Source organism: Cucumis sativus, chromosome 6, assembly GCF_000004075.3.
Source record: "Cucumis sativus cultivar 9930 chromosome 6, Cucumber_9930_V3, whole genome shotgun sequence".
NCBI lineage: Eukaryota > Viridiplantae > Streptophyta > Magnoliopsida > Cucurbitales > Cucurbitaceae > Cucumis > Cucumis sativus.
The window spans coordinates 25186676-25204447 of NC_026660.2; the positions used below are offsets into that span (position 1 = coordinate 25186676).

Consider the following 17772-nt stretch of genomic DNA (forward strand, 5'->3'; position numbering starts at 1 on the left):
CATTTAAAAACCAACTAATGAACCCTCGAATTACATTTTCGGTACAAGTGGTGCGACTGGCGATGTATGGATTGTATCATTGATGCCATCAGACGGTTCAAATCAGCTTGTGGCCCTTCAAGCTTGGGACCTGTGCTCGGTAGTTACACTAACAGCAATAGTATGAATAGTAATTAACTATACACCAACAGCCACCAAAATTTATCAGTAAAAAAATATGATTTTACTATATTTACGATGAATTATTTTCAACTGACAAATGAAAATAATAAGTTACTGGTCTAAAATCTAATTACTAAATTTATTTTCTATGATATAAAATATAGGAAAACTAAATAAATTGTTGTTCAACATTTTGTAAATAATTTTTTTTTCGTTATATTTAAAAACACACATAGTACCTACTTTAGGAATTAAGAACGAAATTGTAATTAAAATGTTTTTTTTTTTTGTGTGTTTTATATGCATAAATTTTAACATATTTTTACTATGGCAAAATATTTTTTATTTTTTATTTTTATAAATTTGAAATTTTTTGTTTTTATGTTTTTTTTTTAAATATTAAAGATGAAAATAAGTTTTTGACTTTTGGTATAGTTTGCCTAAAATAAACTGAAACAAATAAAAAAAGATTTTGAATAAAAACATCAAATGGGATTTTTATTAATACTTTATGACTCTTTTATATGGGAAATTGCACCAAATGGTCAAACACACATTTAGAAAAAAAAAAACTCATAATACTATTCTTTTTATATATTGGGAATATAACAAAATTAGTGATATCAAAGCTATCAAACAGTAGTCATAAACTATTAGACGATAATCATAGAGTTATCACTTTTAAATTTGATACTTTTACAAATTTATAAAGTGTTTTGACATAAGTTTTATTATTATAAATATTTTTTTTTTTTGCTATTTTTGGAAAAGCTCCCTTTTATATTCAATTTTGGGAAGGGGTTCACGTTTGATTTTCTAGATTCTTTCCAAACAGACAATGAATTGAGTTAAAAAGTAAAAAGTAAAACACTTTGTTGAAATGGGAACTACAAATTGAATTTAGAAACATGTTAGATATTGATTAGAAATACATAAATAGTAAATTTTAGAAGGAATAATTAAACCTAAAACAACATTTTTTTTTGTATACATGACAAAATCTATGAATAATAAATCAATATTTGTTGACCCTATAAATCAATATTTGTTTAAAGGGTCAATCATGGTAGATTTCGACAAGTTTTGTTATATTTACATATTTTTAAAATGTTACTATACCATTAATTATTTTGAACATAATTACTGTATTCACCCCTATTTAATCATAAATTAAATTATGTATCATTAAAATAAACAAAGGTGAAAGTAAAAACAAAAACAAAATTGAATGGTTTGGATGAATAGGTGGTTTTTTCACTTGGAACTTTTTTTTTCTTGCTATATATATTTTTTAAAACAATAGTTTCATTAATTTTTCAATCTATAACGATTTTCTTATTGTCAAATTCAATTCATGTCATATTATACAATTCGTTAATAGTAGATTAACAAGTCTCTAATTTGACAAAAACTTGGTCAAAACATAACATAAAATTATATCAATTATAGAATCTCATCGACTACATTTACATACATAGTCCAACTAATATACGTATGAAATCTCATCAGGTTCAAATTCCCTTTTACCTCCACAAAATATATACTCAACATAAACTTATCCTTCTAAATATTTTCAACACATTGTTCAATTAGATCAGCTATATCATCGACCAAGAGGGAAAATTTCTTACCTTCACAGTCTACCTCATACATAACACTTAAATAAAAGTCTAAAGAAGAGCAAAGTTTTGGCATTAGAATATTCCTGTCCATAGAGAGGCTGAGGTTTAAACATTTCTAGAAAAGCTTACCTTAAAAACACAGTGTTCTGTATTAACCATTTCAAACAAACATTTGTCTCCATCTTTCAAACCATTTTCACCAAGAAATGTGCCCCAACCACTTGAGAATCTAACATAACTTTCATATTGCTTTAACATCACATTCCATTTTTTGTTCCCAACTTGAAGGTCAGCAGAGTGCATTTCTGGTGAAAAGTACTTATTTGCAAATTTCAAAGGAATGTTCTGTCACAAAAATTATTCAAATTCCATCAAGATTCACACGTAAATACATATCAAATTGAAAAAGGTAAGTTTTTTTTTTAAAAAAAAGTTACCAGAAACGAATTCTCGTAGCTTTTGGAGGAGATGTTCACTTCAAAGAAGGGATTTTCTGTTGCTGCAGTTTCTCCGTCAGCTGGAAGGGAATTGTTTTGTAATTTAGTGAACAGAAAAATGTGTTTGTTAATCAATTGAAACAGTCCAATATCCCCTTCTTTCAAGCGATTGTCCTCAGCAAAATGCTTCCAACCACTTGAAATGTATGCGTAAGCTGCTCGATCCGTTCGACGCCATTTGTACAGAATTTGCCAACTTCTACCATTTGTAGTTTGAAGTTCAATGGTCCCAACTTCCTCGGATAAACATTTCACAGCAAAGTCATAGGGAATAACCTCCAAGACATAAATGAAAAATATATTAATAGATCAAACAAGAGAGTTCAATGGGGGACTAATAAAACATGAGGGGCTTACCATGTTAAATCTACCTTGTACGTTGGACTGTCGCATGACAACTTCGAAGGAAGGTTTACGATCTGATTTAGAACTGAATCTTTGAACTGTTTCAACTTTCTCTGGTGATGGTTGTTCTTTCCTTGAAACCTTCGCTTCATGTTTTGGGATTACTCTTTCCTTACAACGTGGAATCTCCCTGAATATATACTTGCACTCTTCTTCTGCAGAGTCAATGTGTATTACAGCATTCTTTAAAATTAGTTTTAAAGACTTGGTGAAAATATAAATTATGATCGAGATTGAAATTGAGTACTTAAGGAAAAATCAAGGATATTTGAAAATGTGAATCTATCTACAAACAAAATAAAATCAAAACTCAAAACTAAAGTTTAATTGACTACAACTATAATTAATGGACCAAAAACTAAATATATTTGTAGTTGTTTCAATCTATAATTGATTGATTTAATTAACTATAACTTACCATTAATTAATTAACTAAACTATAATGTTATTATCCATTGTTCTACTACTAGTTTAAATGATTCACATAGTCTTGTATGCAACCAAGTGACTTAGTTAATTTGTCTTTTTGATTATTGACTAATGTTTCTCCAATTCTTTGGAGTTTATAGTCCCAAATCCGTCTAAAATTTAAAAACAATGAAACAATAAAAACAAGAAATTCAACAATTTTCCTAATATTTTTCAAAATAGCCCCTTTTAACTAATTTTTTTTTCTCAAAACAACACTTGTTTTCCAACAGCCCCTCCCTCCATCAAACCACATTCATACTTTAATATAAATATCAAAATCCTAAAAGAAGCTCCAAGAACATTACTAACGATTTGCTATGAAAACAATACAAGGGGAAAAGATACCTTCTTCTTCTTCTTCAAGTTCTGTCTTGACTGTAAACAAATCGTCCTTTCTCATTTTCCTACGAGATTGACTACATGAAACTGAAACATTCTTCCTTTTCTTCAAATCTCCATGGAGAGTTAAACTCTCTAAACTTTCATCGGAATCGGAATCAGACTCTTCCTTGATCTGTGGTGAAGGAGAAATGAATTTGGTTTCCACTCCAGTTGGATCAAATATAGTTACTTTAAAATTCGAACTCCTCCTTCCATCAAATAATTTAAAAACTAACAACAACCCAAACTCTAAACAGTAATGTTCTGAAAATTTGTCCCATCCCTCTTCGAGCCAAACGGCGCCGTTCGTAGCCCTTCTTAAACCCACCCTCCATTCCTTTCCATCTGAAAGCTTTAAGTTAACCGAATTTGACAAAAGCTTACCATAATCTTCCACAAACTTCTTTGGAATCATCTGAAAGAACAAACCCAAAAAAAATAAAAAAGGTTTCTTTAGAACTTGAAAAGTTTGCACCTTTCTGTTTCCCTTATTTATGGGAGGGAGGAAAAAGTGATAAAAATCAAAACTCTAAAAGATGGGTATGTTCAACTTCTTGAAAAGACAAAAAAATATATATATATATATTGAGAATGAAGAAGACGTGTAAAGAAACATGAAGGGAGTATTTGTTTTCACCATTTTTGGATCTTCGAGATTTCTATGCAGTACGATTCTGAAGAACTTCGGTGAAGAAGGCATTGTGCTTTTTTTTTTCCCTTCTTTTTGCTCTGTCGCTGCAGAGAGTGAGAAAGAAATGGAAGTGTTTCTTCAGATGGTAGTGAGTGGGTCGACGTCGTTTTGAAGGATATTATTCACCAATGTCATGGCCATAAATGGAAACTTTCGGATTACTCGTTTTCTTTTTCTATCTTCGTTGAATAAAACTATGTGATTTAGGATTTAATTTCATTAAATGAACTAATGAAGTATATATGACAGTTTGAATTACCAACATAACATACATGCTCTCACAAGCTGGAGTATATCTACGTTGCAGCATTGCATAGTAACTTTGAAAGTTTCTATTTCTTCAACTACAAACGATGAGCTTTATTTTCTCAGCAATCATACATTGAGATTTTTAAACTAAACTTAAACAATTAGTTCTATATATAGAGATAGATTTTGACGATGGATTATTTTAAGAAAGGTGAAAACTATGGTAAAAAAATCGGTGGGAAATATACAAAGAGTTACAAATGGAAATGATATAAGCCTACCAAATTTAACAGGTAAGACTGTTTTAAGAAAATAGCAAAACTCCCTTTTATCAACGGTGTTATTTAAACATGAAAATCATAATTAAAATATTTGAAAAAACGAAAACACATTTAGAAAAACCCTAAACAAAGAAAAAAGGAGATCTTTATCGACCACCACCTTAAATTTCAAAGTTTTCAAGTTTTCTTGAAAAATATAACAAAACAGATACTTCATTTAACATATTTTTAATGGATACCCTCAAGTTTCATGTCGTGGATGATATGAATCAATCGTGATGCTTCTCCAAGATTTCAATAGAATCTGTTAGGGCTTATGGGTGATGATTATTGACTATTGGCCCACGAGCTCAAACTTCAAAAGCTATGCATAGCCCATGCGATTATGACTCCTAAGGAGAAAGCCCAAAGCCCACAAACACCCACCCAATTCAAAGGAGATAAAAGTCGACCCGGGTGGGTCTACATACAACTCGGCCACCCGTGGTTGAGACCGACCTCTCGAGTTACGAGGTCAGCCTCTAATGACCCAAGAGAAGAGATGTTGATGTCCACCACATTTCTATTATTATTTTTGTACTATGAATTTTTTACCCATTTGTCCATATTAACATATTTTCATAGGGTTGATGTTCACCACATTTCTATTATTGTGTATAGAAAAAAGTAAGCAACAATGTATTTAGGTGATTTTTTTAAAAAAATGAAATATGGAACATTTTAACTTACTTAATAATATATATTTATTAGTTTGAAAACAATTTTATTAGTTTACAGTTCTTAAAAATGTTAGTCCATTTATCCACATTTTCTTAAATGGTTTACATCTTGGGTATGTACAAAACTTAGAATTTTAACCCAAAATGTAACTATTGTTGTTTTAGTATTCAAAATTGACAGGAATAAACAATAAAAATCACCAAAAATAATTAAGAGGTAAAACAAGTGTTGATGATATTTTTTTTCAAAAAAGGAAATATTTGGTTATCAACTGGGCTAAATAGCTAAGATTGTACCGTTATTGTTTGAATTTTGAACTGTCATGTTGTGCAGTCAAAGATTCTTTCATAAAGTGGATTTTTTTTTTTGTTTTACTTTCTTCTTTTGGAGTAAAAACTGATAGGGTGAAGCTTTGAATCACAAGCCATTGGCGTTTGAAAGTGTTAGTGAAATTCATGGCACCAAAACAAAAACTCACCATTTATGTCTTATGATAATAAAATAATCAACATTTTCAACCAAAAAAAGAAAAAGGAATTTCCCCCTTTAGTTATTGATATTCAAATAGGGTTTGACTATGAGTTATGAGCCAAATATATCAATGATTGGAAAATGAATCTAAAAGCTAAAACATTAAATTAATTTGTTATTTGTTGTTGGAAGAAATGGTTAACAATAATTGAACTAACAAATTGTGAGCAATGAGCATGTCGTGTATAGCATTTTCAATTAATGGTCTTAATTGAAGCAAATACATCAATAAGCAGAAACATAATATAATATTCATCACATTATTATTTTTTATAAATTAAAACTCAACTCAACTAAAATTAATAAATTATTATTTTTTATAAATTAAAACTCAACTCAACTAAAATTAATAAATTATTATTTTTATAAATTAAAACTCAACTCAATTAAAATTAATCAATTTTGTACTATATTCAATATAACTGATAAAGAAGAAAACTATGTGATCTTGAACAACTCTAATAGGCTATACATCCCAAATTCTTACATGTATGATTTATATTTCTGCATAATTTTAGTGTATAATAATGTATATGCTTTATTATTCTTCTATAATAATCAAGTAATTGTATTGTCTAACAATAAATAATGTTTGTGTATGTATATATATAATAATAATGTGAAGTGGGCCTAAGATGATTAATTAAAAAAAAATATTCCCCAATGTATAGTAGCTGTCAAGGAAAAGGAAATGTGTATATGGTGATTGGGGTATTGACTTTGGGTTATGATGAAAAGGAATCAAAACCCAAATAAGGCTTTAGTGAATATATTTCAACACTAAACCCTTTAATTTGGTTTCTGTCCCTTTCTATGTTGGGATCTCACACTTTGTTATCTTTACATGTCAACTTCATTATTTCCCATTCCTTTTATTTAATTGTTTTTAGGAAATTAAATAACATTTTATCTATTTCATGTCAATCCTCTCCTTATCTCCATTTCATTTTCATTCATTATAATTAATAAAAATCATCTCTTACTCTTACATATTGACACATAATTTATTTCAACCTACCTCAAATGAAACATTTATTGTATTTTTATTTATTCATTTTGTTCATTGACTCCAGCTCGATATTGATCTTCAAAATCTTTTATAAATTTTTTTCTATTATATTTATGAGAATGTTTAACGTTCATTGTGTTATTTAAAACCTTTGTTTGAAATAGAAAATAGGAAATTTATGTGGAAGAGTATTGGAACAAGCGTGCAAGTAGCTGTTTTTAATGAGTAGGATGTTTGGTCAAACTCAACGTTTTGTCATGTCTAATTTACATTTAATTTGACTCAAAAAAAATCAATCTATAAAGCTCAACAGTGACATATTAACATTGACATAAATTTACTAAACCATGCAAAAAGGTCAACTAAAATTAATGATCATAATCGATGTTTTATTGTTGATACAAAAATTAATTTTTACCATAGACCTTATTGAACCCACAAACTTAAATAAGTGATAGTTTTATAATATTCTTTAGCTTGACCACAAAATAGCTATCGAAAAACTTTACCAAAATGCATAAAGTTTAATAATAAAAAATGACTCTAATACCATTTTCCTCTCCAATGTTGTCACTTTTATAATCTAATTATATAATCTAGTGAACACATAAGAGAGACAATATTTCACAATATTCACCAATGGTTTATTAGAGAGTTGAAATGATATGTTTCTAAATTATACAACTTCATAAGTTTACATGGATCAACATTGGTCTTTTGAAAAGGTAAAATCAAACCAATTCAATCCATGTGCATTTTTTTCTTCATCATTTTGAAGTTGTGTAATGAACTCTTTCAACTGTGCCATGAATGATGGCTAAAGCTTTTTACCATAGTTTCCATGGCAAACAAGACTCAATGGATGTGGCCCCATTGAGATAATTATCCAAAAGAAAGAGGTGCACTTTCTTTTAACCTTCAAGTCTTTTTATGTATTGATTGTTATCGATATGGTTATTTGCATCACAACGTCATGTTTTAATCCCAAGTATAAAAAGAATAAGGTATCATTATTTTCTTCCGTATATTCCAACTACCAATCAAAGTTTACTTTTGTTTTCTTTTTGAAGACTGTAAATTTTCAACAACTAAAAGAAGTATATTGAGGATATCACTTAGATTTTCCCATCAGTTACTTTGACCCTTGATTTGTTATGTCCCTTTGGCTGTTGTACCAGCAAGGAAGAGAGAACAGAGAGAAAGGAACCACTGTATACAGGTTTGTTCAAAGTCCGTAACATGTCTTTGCATTGCTCAAATTGACAAAAACTACCATTGAGAGTGGAAAAATAGCAGCAAACTCAGAAAAAGCAAAAGAAATTGAAAATGGGAATGTTTCTGAGCATTGGCTAAATACTACAGGCATAATTCTAAGCTAAACTTCTTTTACACAGATTCAAGAATTTGAGCTTCTCTGGAGCTATATACCAGCAAGATCTCGGTGCCGTGGCTACTCGAGATCAAACAATTTCTCCAGAGCTCAGACTAGAAAATTAACTCAAAAAGAGAACAATCCAAGTAAAAATAAGTATGAATCAACAAATTCATGTGCTTGTGCTGGAGAGCTGTAAGTGAAGATCAAAGCATCCGAGAACGGGTGGGAAGTTAATGCACTTTCCATTGTTTCCGCGATGCCCTTAGTTTGTTGTTCTGAATTATCCCTTTTAAATACTCTCTCCTCTTGTCCAAATGGCATGCTCTTGAAACTGTACCTACTTTGTCGATAGCTTCTGCTTCAGGTATTATACTTCTGAACCTTCTTCAACCGTAGGAAGAGCACCCTCTTTGATAAAGGTTGGATTAAGAAACTTGGCTACAAAAGCCCATAATCTGTAGACATCTTCGAAATTGGTCAAAAATCCCAGAGAAGCAGTCACAACTTCAACCCGCATGAACCCACTCTTTCCACTGAGCTTCCCATTTTCCATTGGTCTGCAAAGGGTGGTGTCGTCTAGGTTCAAACCTTTGTGATGTCTTGGATTGTCGACAATACGTATGTGACTAAGGAAACCAATTCCTAGAGATATACCCTCTCTTTCAGCCAGCTTCTGTACAATTTCTGGGTTGATTAGCCCTCTAACTTTGTCCCTCACGTTGAATGCTACGGCAGCACCCCTTTCATATTTTATTTTAGGACCATAAATTTGAACAAGATTCGCTCTGCTGCTCCCATCAGAATCGGGTAACCTAAGTTGTAGTAGTGACGTCACAAGCCAATTAATCAGAAATCTTAATCTGAGAGTAGTCTTGTTGAGACCCAACAAGTCTATATGATCAATATGGCGGCATATAATCTCAGGTTCTCTCCTGTCCCAATCTTGTCCATCACCATATTCACCGTCACTGGTACCTTCATCATCATCAAAGCTAGTAACAGACGTTTCACCTGGCTCCAAATTACAGCTCTGGTGCTCTTTACCATTGTCTTCAATGCCAAAAGAGACTCTTCTTCCCTTGTTCTGCACTTCAGATTCATCTACTCCAAAAAACCTCCCACCAGCAAATCTATTCCCTCGGCGACCCAGCAACCTAAATTCTCCTTCAGTTTCACGTCTTATTGCACTCTCTTTAATCTCTGAGCAGATCTCGGAGGTCGAACCATTCTCTAAGTTATGGTGCTGGGATCCAGAAGTTGAATTGCCAAGATGAGATTTCTTGACATCACAACTTGACAGACCGTTCGAAAGTCTCTTGCTTGTTTTGTCTACCTCCAACATGTCCGTATGCTCTAAACTCTTTTTACCACTCAGTGAGGCAGGGCTCATTACTGAATCTTTGCCTCCACCAACCTCTTTGTAACGATCAAGCTCTTGAGAAACTGACATGACAGCTGCATCAAATGATAGCATATTTCTTTCATCCCCTGGCCTTGAGTTTACTTCTTTGTCATCATAAAGTGGGCTGCTGTATATTTTCGAAGTTGGTTTGGGTGATTGTCGGCTATTTTTTCGATATGCAAACCAATAGGGGGGCAATGGGGAGGCAATTTCATGTTTGCTGAAGCCAGCAGTATCAGACCCAAGTGGACTGTGGCCTAAATCAATCCACAATGAATTATCAGACGACTCGTCTTCACTGAATACTGGGCTCTTCATCACCTCTCCAACAGAGATACTCTCCGATTCCTCAAATATAGTGCTCGTAGCATCTCTCTCAGAACTATCCATCTCAGTTTCAAATACCTCTCTAACCTGAGAAGATGTGAACGCACCCGAGAAAGCAGGCAACTGAGATTTTTGCCGTGTTTCAGAGGCTTTATCAACATTCTCAGAGACTCCATCTTCTTCAATCCCAGTAAATCCATCAAGACCGTCAACTGAATCACTCAGGTACAAAGGATATTCAGGAGTTATCTTCACCATTCCTGATCCTGTACTCCCGGAATTATTCTGTAAACTTGCCATTACTGATTTCTTGATTAGTAGACATCCAAAACCAGTTGGATCAAATCCAAAAACTCTATAGAACGATGTAACAATGAAATCTGGCCGGAAAAGGGACAGTCCAAGCGAATCCATGTCTTTAGGACCTAAAGATCCGGCATCAAGCAGCACATGCCAATTGTTTTGTTGCGCTAGAGCCATCCATTGATAAGAATACTTCGCCCCTGTCACTCTAGATTGAACTGGAAACACAAAAAGACCAGTAGCACAGTCCTTCTTCTTTCTCCTCTTATTCGAAATCTGCTTTCTCAAATCAGTGGAGCAGAGTTTCAGGGATGGCCATTTGAACCAGGCGCTATACACTTTTGCACCTTTCTCTCTGGCACACTGACCCATCCAACTAACAGATTGGCTCTCATAATCAAACATGGTCAACAATTTTTTGTTGGTATGAAAAGGATATGAATCGGCAAGCAATTTAAAAGCCGACCCTCTACTCACAGTAAACACAAGCCCATACTCATGCTCAGGGATGTTCAAATAATCCATGATCTTAAGCTTTATATCATGTTCAACAGTCCCCTTTTCAGCACCCCCATAAAGAGCATGGTTGCTCAGATTTGCAGTAATCTCAGACAAGCTAAATGTGGAGGACTCCCAATAGTGCAGTGTTTGAACATAAGAGAAAAGTCCGAAGCCACAGTAATCGAGGCATACCTTCGAAGAGAGATGCGAGTATTCGTTAGACCTCAGCTGATCGATCTTCTCGGAGGACTGATAATTCGGGTACATAGTGAGGAACTTGGAGAAAGATTCATGGAGCTCAGGAATGGCGTCTTCGGACTCGAAAGTGCGCTCAGCGGCGAGCGCGGTAGCGCGTAGGAATTCCCGCTGCGCATGGAGTCTAGCGAGCGAACGCGACCGGCCCAAGCCACCGCCGTCATCCTGGTCGCCGAGCGATTCGGATTCATCAATATCTTGCGATTTGAAGAGAGACCCATTTTCAGATGCTTCCTCAAGAGCTTCCCTGAGCTTGTTCTCTTGCAATTTTCGAAGAATTGATGAGTTTTTCTTGGAATCGTGTCCAGTAGCAGGCCCATCTCTTCTTCGGCCCTTCTTGTCCATTAATAGAGCAGCAGCACAATGAGACAGATTTTTCCATAGTGAAAGATGCATTTAAGCTCGTTTTCAAAAGGAAACTCAAAGAGATCAGCAAGCAAAAGTTTGCGACAAGAATAACAACAAAGGGGGATTTCTAGCCCATCAAATTCAAAAAAAAAAATTGGAAAAAGAATTGTTCAGTTTCGTAACCCTAGAACCCCAAAAGGCAATCAGAAGGGATCTTGAAACAGATCAGAGAAACCCCACTTCAAAAATTCCAGAAATGGAAAGGATTCAAGAACAATACAACTACAGATGCAAAACCCCAACACGGAGAAATTCAACTAAAACCATCGAACACAAATAATTCCCATCGAATATTAGAAAATGAACTCGAAATTGACATTCTCTACGGAAAAGTCAAGACAGAGACCAAAATTAGCAAGACGAGTCCCACCAAGAAAAACTCAAAAGAGTCAAAACCTAAAACCCAGAATCCAGATCCTTCAATTTATGCAGGAAAAAAAAAATACTCCAACAAGAATCAGAACTGAAAATTCACAAGATAACCACCAAGAAATCAGCAGTAGTTTCAAAGAACTCAACAAATTGTTGGGCCAATCTTCAAATTTCGGTTGCAAATTGAAACAGAAAAGGAGAAGGAATTCTTCAGCAAAGCAAAAGCAAGTGAAATGAAGCCAAATAATACCAATCTGTATAATCCTCTTTCCTTTACTCTCTCTCTCTCTCTGACCTTATTCTTAAATCTTCTACGCTACCCCCCTCTCTCTCTCTCTCTCTTCCTCTCCCTCAACAAATAGTAAGAAAGGACAAATTGACTTTGATAAACCAAATAGCTTTACATGATATAATATTTCATGCAAATTTATAATATTTTTAAGGAGTGACAGAGATAATTGCTTGGTTTTATCTTCGTTTTTATTAGGACTTTTGTTATTTTATACAATTATTCCTTTGGCTGTGTTGGTGTGGTAGAGACCCACAAACACACACAAAAACACTTTCTTCAATATACATAAATTCTGGCTCTTTGCCTTTCAGCTGCACATAAAAAAAAAAAAAGAAGAAGAAGAACAAAAAAAGTCAAAATTTTTAAGCTGTTTCCCAAGTCCAACTAGGCAGCCACTAACTTCTTGATTAGATATCTCCATTTTAACTTCTTCCATCATAACTTCCATTTTTTTATTATTCCCATCTTCCTCTCTACTTGAAGCTTTTAAATGCCTTATGATTTCATATGATAATTGCTTTTTCTCTTTTCTTCTTTTCCTTTCCTTTTTTCTTTTCTTTTTTCTTTAAGTGGAACAAGATTCCATTTCCCTTATATTGCTTAATCATGGTTTATAACTCAATCATTTTGGTTTCCATTTTTTTAATCTGCTAATGAAAATTCAGAGGTACATTAAAGGTGATATAATATTATATTTGTTTTAATCTATGAATATAAAATTTTGGGTCAATTTACAATTTAAGATGGTCCAAAAAAAACTACAAGTTCCAACTAACATATATCAAATAATAAAATATATCTGTTTGACATAGTTTTGGTTAACATACCATTCTACTTTGAGAAAATAAAACTTATGTGTTAGGCATAGCTTAATTATTGTCCTTTTAGTTTATATATTTTCAAATCGATTTAGTTTCAATTGTTGAATTTTTATTACTTTTGCCAGTACAATAATATAGGGTGTGAGATTTCCTTGCGATGAAGTAAAATCGTGTCAACTCCACTAAATTCACTTCAAAAATATGTTTTCATATTTTATAGTCGGAATGCAAATAGATAAAAAGAAATTGAAAAATCAATTATAAACAAGTGGTATTACATTTGAATTTAAAATCTATTGAAGTATAAAAACCTCACACCCTCAGGAAAATACCAAAAATGCCCTTGATCAATTGATATATTTGAATCCAATGTTTTAGATTTTCTTATCCGTTTACGTTTGATGTTTTATATTTGATAAAAAGATGGCCGTTTAAATTTGGTATATTTTGAATTAGGTTTGATCATTTAAATTTGTCTATCCAAATTTAAACGATTTTTATATTTTTTCGAGCTGAAAAGACAAATTTGAAATATTTAGAAAATATTGAGACTTTTTCATTTTGTTGAAGGGCCGTAAATATTTTAGCCGTTGTCCATCATTCTCGTTTTTCATAAATACTTTTAGGAATACGTAGATACTTTGAGAATTAAATCGACCTTTTTAGTACACGTCTAAAATGTAAAACAAATATCAACAAATTAAATATGACTCCACGCTTTATTTGTTCGAATGTGCACGTGAGTATTTATAAATTATTTTAAATGGAAAAGTAATTGAAAATATATTAAAAACGTAAAAAAAAAAATTACTATGTGTGTGAAAGGCTTCAATATACCCAAATAAACGTGTGTAACAAGAGCTACGAAAATGTTATATCATTCTATTGAATATAAAAAATAATTTTTTGTTTGTATTAGTAAATAAATTAACTGTATTTGAAGATTGTTTTACGTAATATATTTTTAAATTTTTAAATTTTTAGATAATAAATTATTGCTTAAATTAATATATGTGTGTGTGTGTGTGTGTATAAAACACAACTAACATATAGTAATTAATTTATAGATAATTGGAGGTTGGAATAGTTATTAAATAAAACAAAACGAAAGAGAAAAAATATTTTATTAAAAAATGTGGAAGAGAAAAAATATTTTATTAAAAAATGTGGATGAGATGGTGTATGAGATAGCATTGCACGTTTTTTACGGAATCATAGCTGAATTTATCCAATATTTGTCATATCCATCCAAAAGTTTGTCAAATGCCCTAATCTATGTATGTCAATCTACTGCTACCCTCTTCTAGAGCAATTTACAAAACATGCCTAATGGTTTTTAAAAAAATCTTCCCAAAGTACTTTTAAACATGATCAAATGTTCACCACTGTTTAGAAAACAACACAGATCGTTGGATAGTAACGTTTTACTATATTTATAAATAATTTGGTTTATTCTATAATATCTTAAATCAATCAATAAATCATGGATCAAAATATCGTTATTTTCTATATTTTGAGTTCACTCTATTCTAGTTTTGTTTTTTTTATACTTCTAATAAGTTTTTAAATCAAAATTAAATAAAATATTTACAACTTATAACAAAATTTGAAATTTTATCAACAATATCTACTGATAGACTTTTGTAGCTGTCAAAGTCTATTATCGATAGAATATGAAATAGATCGTAAATACTTCGTTAATTTTCTAACTAGATAATATAGTAATGACTTTTTTTTTTTTTGTTTTTTTTTTGTTTTTTTCTATAGTTTGTATGTTTTCTTTTTAACATCTTCTTAAATTAACCAGTGACTGAAAAAATATCTTTCTTTTATGGCCCATTGTTATTTAACTAATTTTAATCCAAGTTATTTCAAAAGTTTAAATTTGAGAATTTAGGACTACAAATTTTTAAAAATAAATTTAGGATTAGGTTAAATAAAATTAAGAATACACATTAAAATTAATGATAGTAACATTTTGGTTCTTGTGATCGGAAGAAAGCTAGACATTGATCTTCTATAATTTAGGATTAGAATTTAGTACTTATAGTTTGATCTTCCTAAATTGATCGAATCATGAAGATTATTTTACGAGATTTTACCAAATGACTAAATTTGAACTTTGAAAATCATATTTACTTAATTATGTTGTATTAGAGTCTTCCATGTTTTTCCCTTGTCTTTGCACGGTTTACCCTTCTAGTAATCTAGGTGGATAGACTTACCAAATGGTTGATTTTCACTGTTGTTTTTTTTAAGTGTTAATATTTTAAATTAGAGTTTTAGTTAGGATGGAGTAAGTTGATGGGGTAAAATAAAATAAAGGTGTATTTGTTTAATAAGAAAGTTTTGACCAATCATAAATTGTCACTTCTTTACTAAATTAACCATGAAAAATATATATAATATAATTTAGGTCCAATTGAAAAGTTGACATGTATTCCAAACTAAAACTGAAGACATAAATTTGTCAATTCATCTACGTATTTTCAATATGACCGTTGAATTAAGTTAATTATTTTGATATAATTAAACATTATTTACTCTCGCTAAAGTTCAATTGAATGTAACTACAAAAATAAACGAATGCTAAATATGATTCAAGCCTATGGGTTTGGTCCATTTCTTAAGTCGACATATTGAAGCTCCTTTTCAAAACATCCTCAAATCAAGTGTCAAGCGTAGGATAATGTACTTTGCTTCTTCAAATCAAGCGTAAGATCATGTGTTATGTGTTTCACTTCCTTAAATCAAGCATAAACATTAAATTGAGAGAGATAATCAAATAATCAAATACTAGAAATCAAACAATATCACATCAAATAAACATAAATACAAATTTAACTTTGCGAACTAAATTTGTTCTCAAAAACGTTATTATTAGAGTAGTAAGATATTTATGAAAGACACGTAGAATATAAGATGTACGAATTCATACATGCAGTGCCAGAGTATGTAATGGATCACTTTTTTTGAATGGTTAGAATTTTGGTTGACCTCCCTCCCTCCATGCACGAAAATGTGTATGCAAAATACAAAATAAACAAATAGGAAAAAGAGAAAGAAAAGAATCATAAGTTGAAAAAGGTAATCCAGCGGTCAAAGGTGAATGGTTTGAAAGTAGTAATGAATCTGAAAAGGCGTCGGCTTTGAAACCTTCTCTCGCTGCCTCCTCCTACTCCTCCCCATCACCAAAAACCTTCCACACTTTTCAACTTCAAAAACTTTACCATAATAAATATTCAATTCATATCTATACATAATATTTTCATATCTTTTAAAACAAAATATATATTAATTTTTTGATTATATCATAATAGACCCTTATTAGTATATGTTGATAGTTTTTGAAATTTTAATATATTATAACCTATCTTGAGCAAGAGTAATGAGAGGACAAAGATGTCCTTTGGAAATTTGGAACATTCCAACTGAAATTCGTTGTAAATAGAAAATTAAACGTATCAATAAAAAAATTTAATTCTTTTTCCAGTAGGCTCAACTTCTCCCTCGTCTTAGTCAATCACATATATTTTTTCTATGTTAAAATACTAGCTATTTTGGTTCAATTTTAATACAAATGTACTGGGTTTATAGAAAATTAACATCTGCATTTTTTATGGTTAATAATGTTGTAAGAGTTTGAACATAGGCCTATTAAACCACTTGCTCTAGTATATTTTAAATTAGTAATTGCTTACAAAAATTGCTAATAGTTGACGATAAAACATTAAAATGATTACATATATTGTCTTGTAAAAATTTGTCCCTCTTTACATATTCAGAAATTTTGGTTAGAAACGATTAAGGTATTGATAGATTGAATTTCCAAGTGATGTGTGTTGAGTCATAAGCGTTGTGTAATGATAGGAATAGTTTTAATCTACGTAAGTTCATCCTATTAGAAGGAAATGCGAGCGAATCGTTGATACATTCGAGGTTTTGTGCGAGTGAGTTTGAAACTAAGATCAAGTTTAGTTATTCCTATAATATAACAGTTGCTATAAGTGATGCTTCGAAGTGGACTACTGTTGTTGAAAATGCATAATAGGTTATTAGTTAACAACACCAAATGACATTAAATTCTAATGATTGTGATTGTTAGTTTGCAAGGCTCAAGTCAAAGGCCCTTTGTCGGCCATTTCTTTCGGAGGTCCGTGTTTTATATTTTTAAAATGTTAGATAAGCTTGTGAAGATCCATTATGTCATTTGTTTGGCTCCCATTCAATGATTCAGACGTTGAATAACCACGGTAAAGTCATATTTGAATTGGTTTTGATTGTTAGGTATATGTTGACATCTAATTTTGACTTTCATAGTTTATTACTTAGCTCTGCTTCTAGGTTGTGTAATTGTATCTATCATTGATGCTATTGTACAATCTCAATATCATGTCAATTAAAACAACGTAATTTTGTTCATGTGTATATCAAAATTATATTAAAATTCACTCGACACAAAATCATCCTCCATAATTCACCATTTTACCACCTTTAATGAGGGAGAAGACCATTTTGAAGTTACTATAACTATATTTGACTAATAGAATATATAAAACCACGACTAAAATTCATCAATTTCGTGGAACTCATTTTATTGGGAGCCCTACCACTCAACAATTTTCTTAACTCCTCAAACTAAACAACTGAATTTACTGTTGAAAAGCCCTAATATTTAAGAAAAATACTTTTTACCA

General features: G+C 31.4%; 2 protein-coding genes across 2 annotated transcripts; both read right to left on the minus strand.

Annotated features, from left to right (window-relative positions):
- Positions 1–1670: 1670 nt before the first annotated feature.
- Positions 1671–4328, minus strand: LOC101221146 (B3 domain-containing transcription factor VRN1). Its single transcript, XM_004141971.3, has 5 exons — positions 4176–4328; positions 3503–3953; positions 2639–2841; positions 2222–2557; positions 1671–2129 (listed from the first exon to the last, which is right to left on the minus strand). The coding sequence occupies exons 1-5, from the start codon at positions 4236–4238 to the stop codon at positions 1890–1892; spliced, it is 1293 nt and encodes a 430-aa protein (XP_004142019.2). The 5' UTR covers positions 4239–4328; the 3' UTR covers positions 1671–1889.
- A 3890-nt stretch (positions 4329–8218) lies between these two features.
- LOC101221457 lies at positions 8219–12348 on the minus strand. Its single transcript, XM_004141889.3, has one exon. It carries the CDS (start codon positions 11576–11578, stop codon positions 8762–8764), a length of 2817 nt encoding a protein of 938 aa, XP_004141937.1. The 5' UTR covers positions 11579–12348; the 3' UTR covers positions 8219–8761.
- Positions 12349–17772: the final 5424 nt, after the last annotated feature.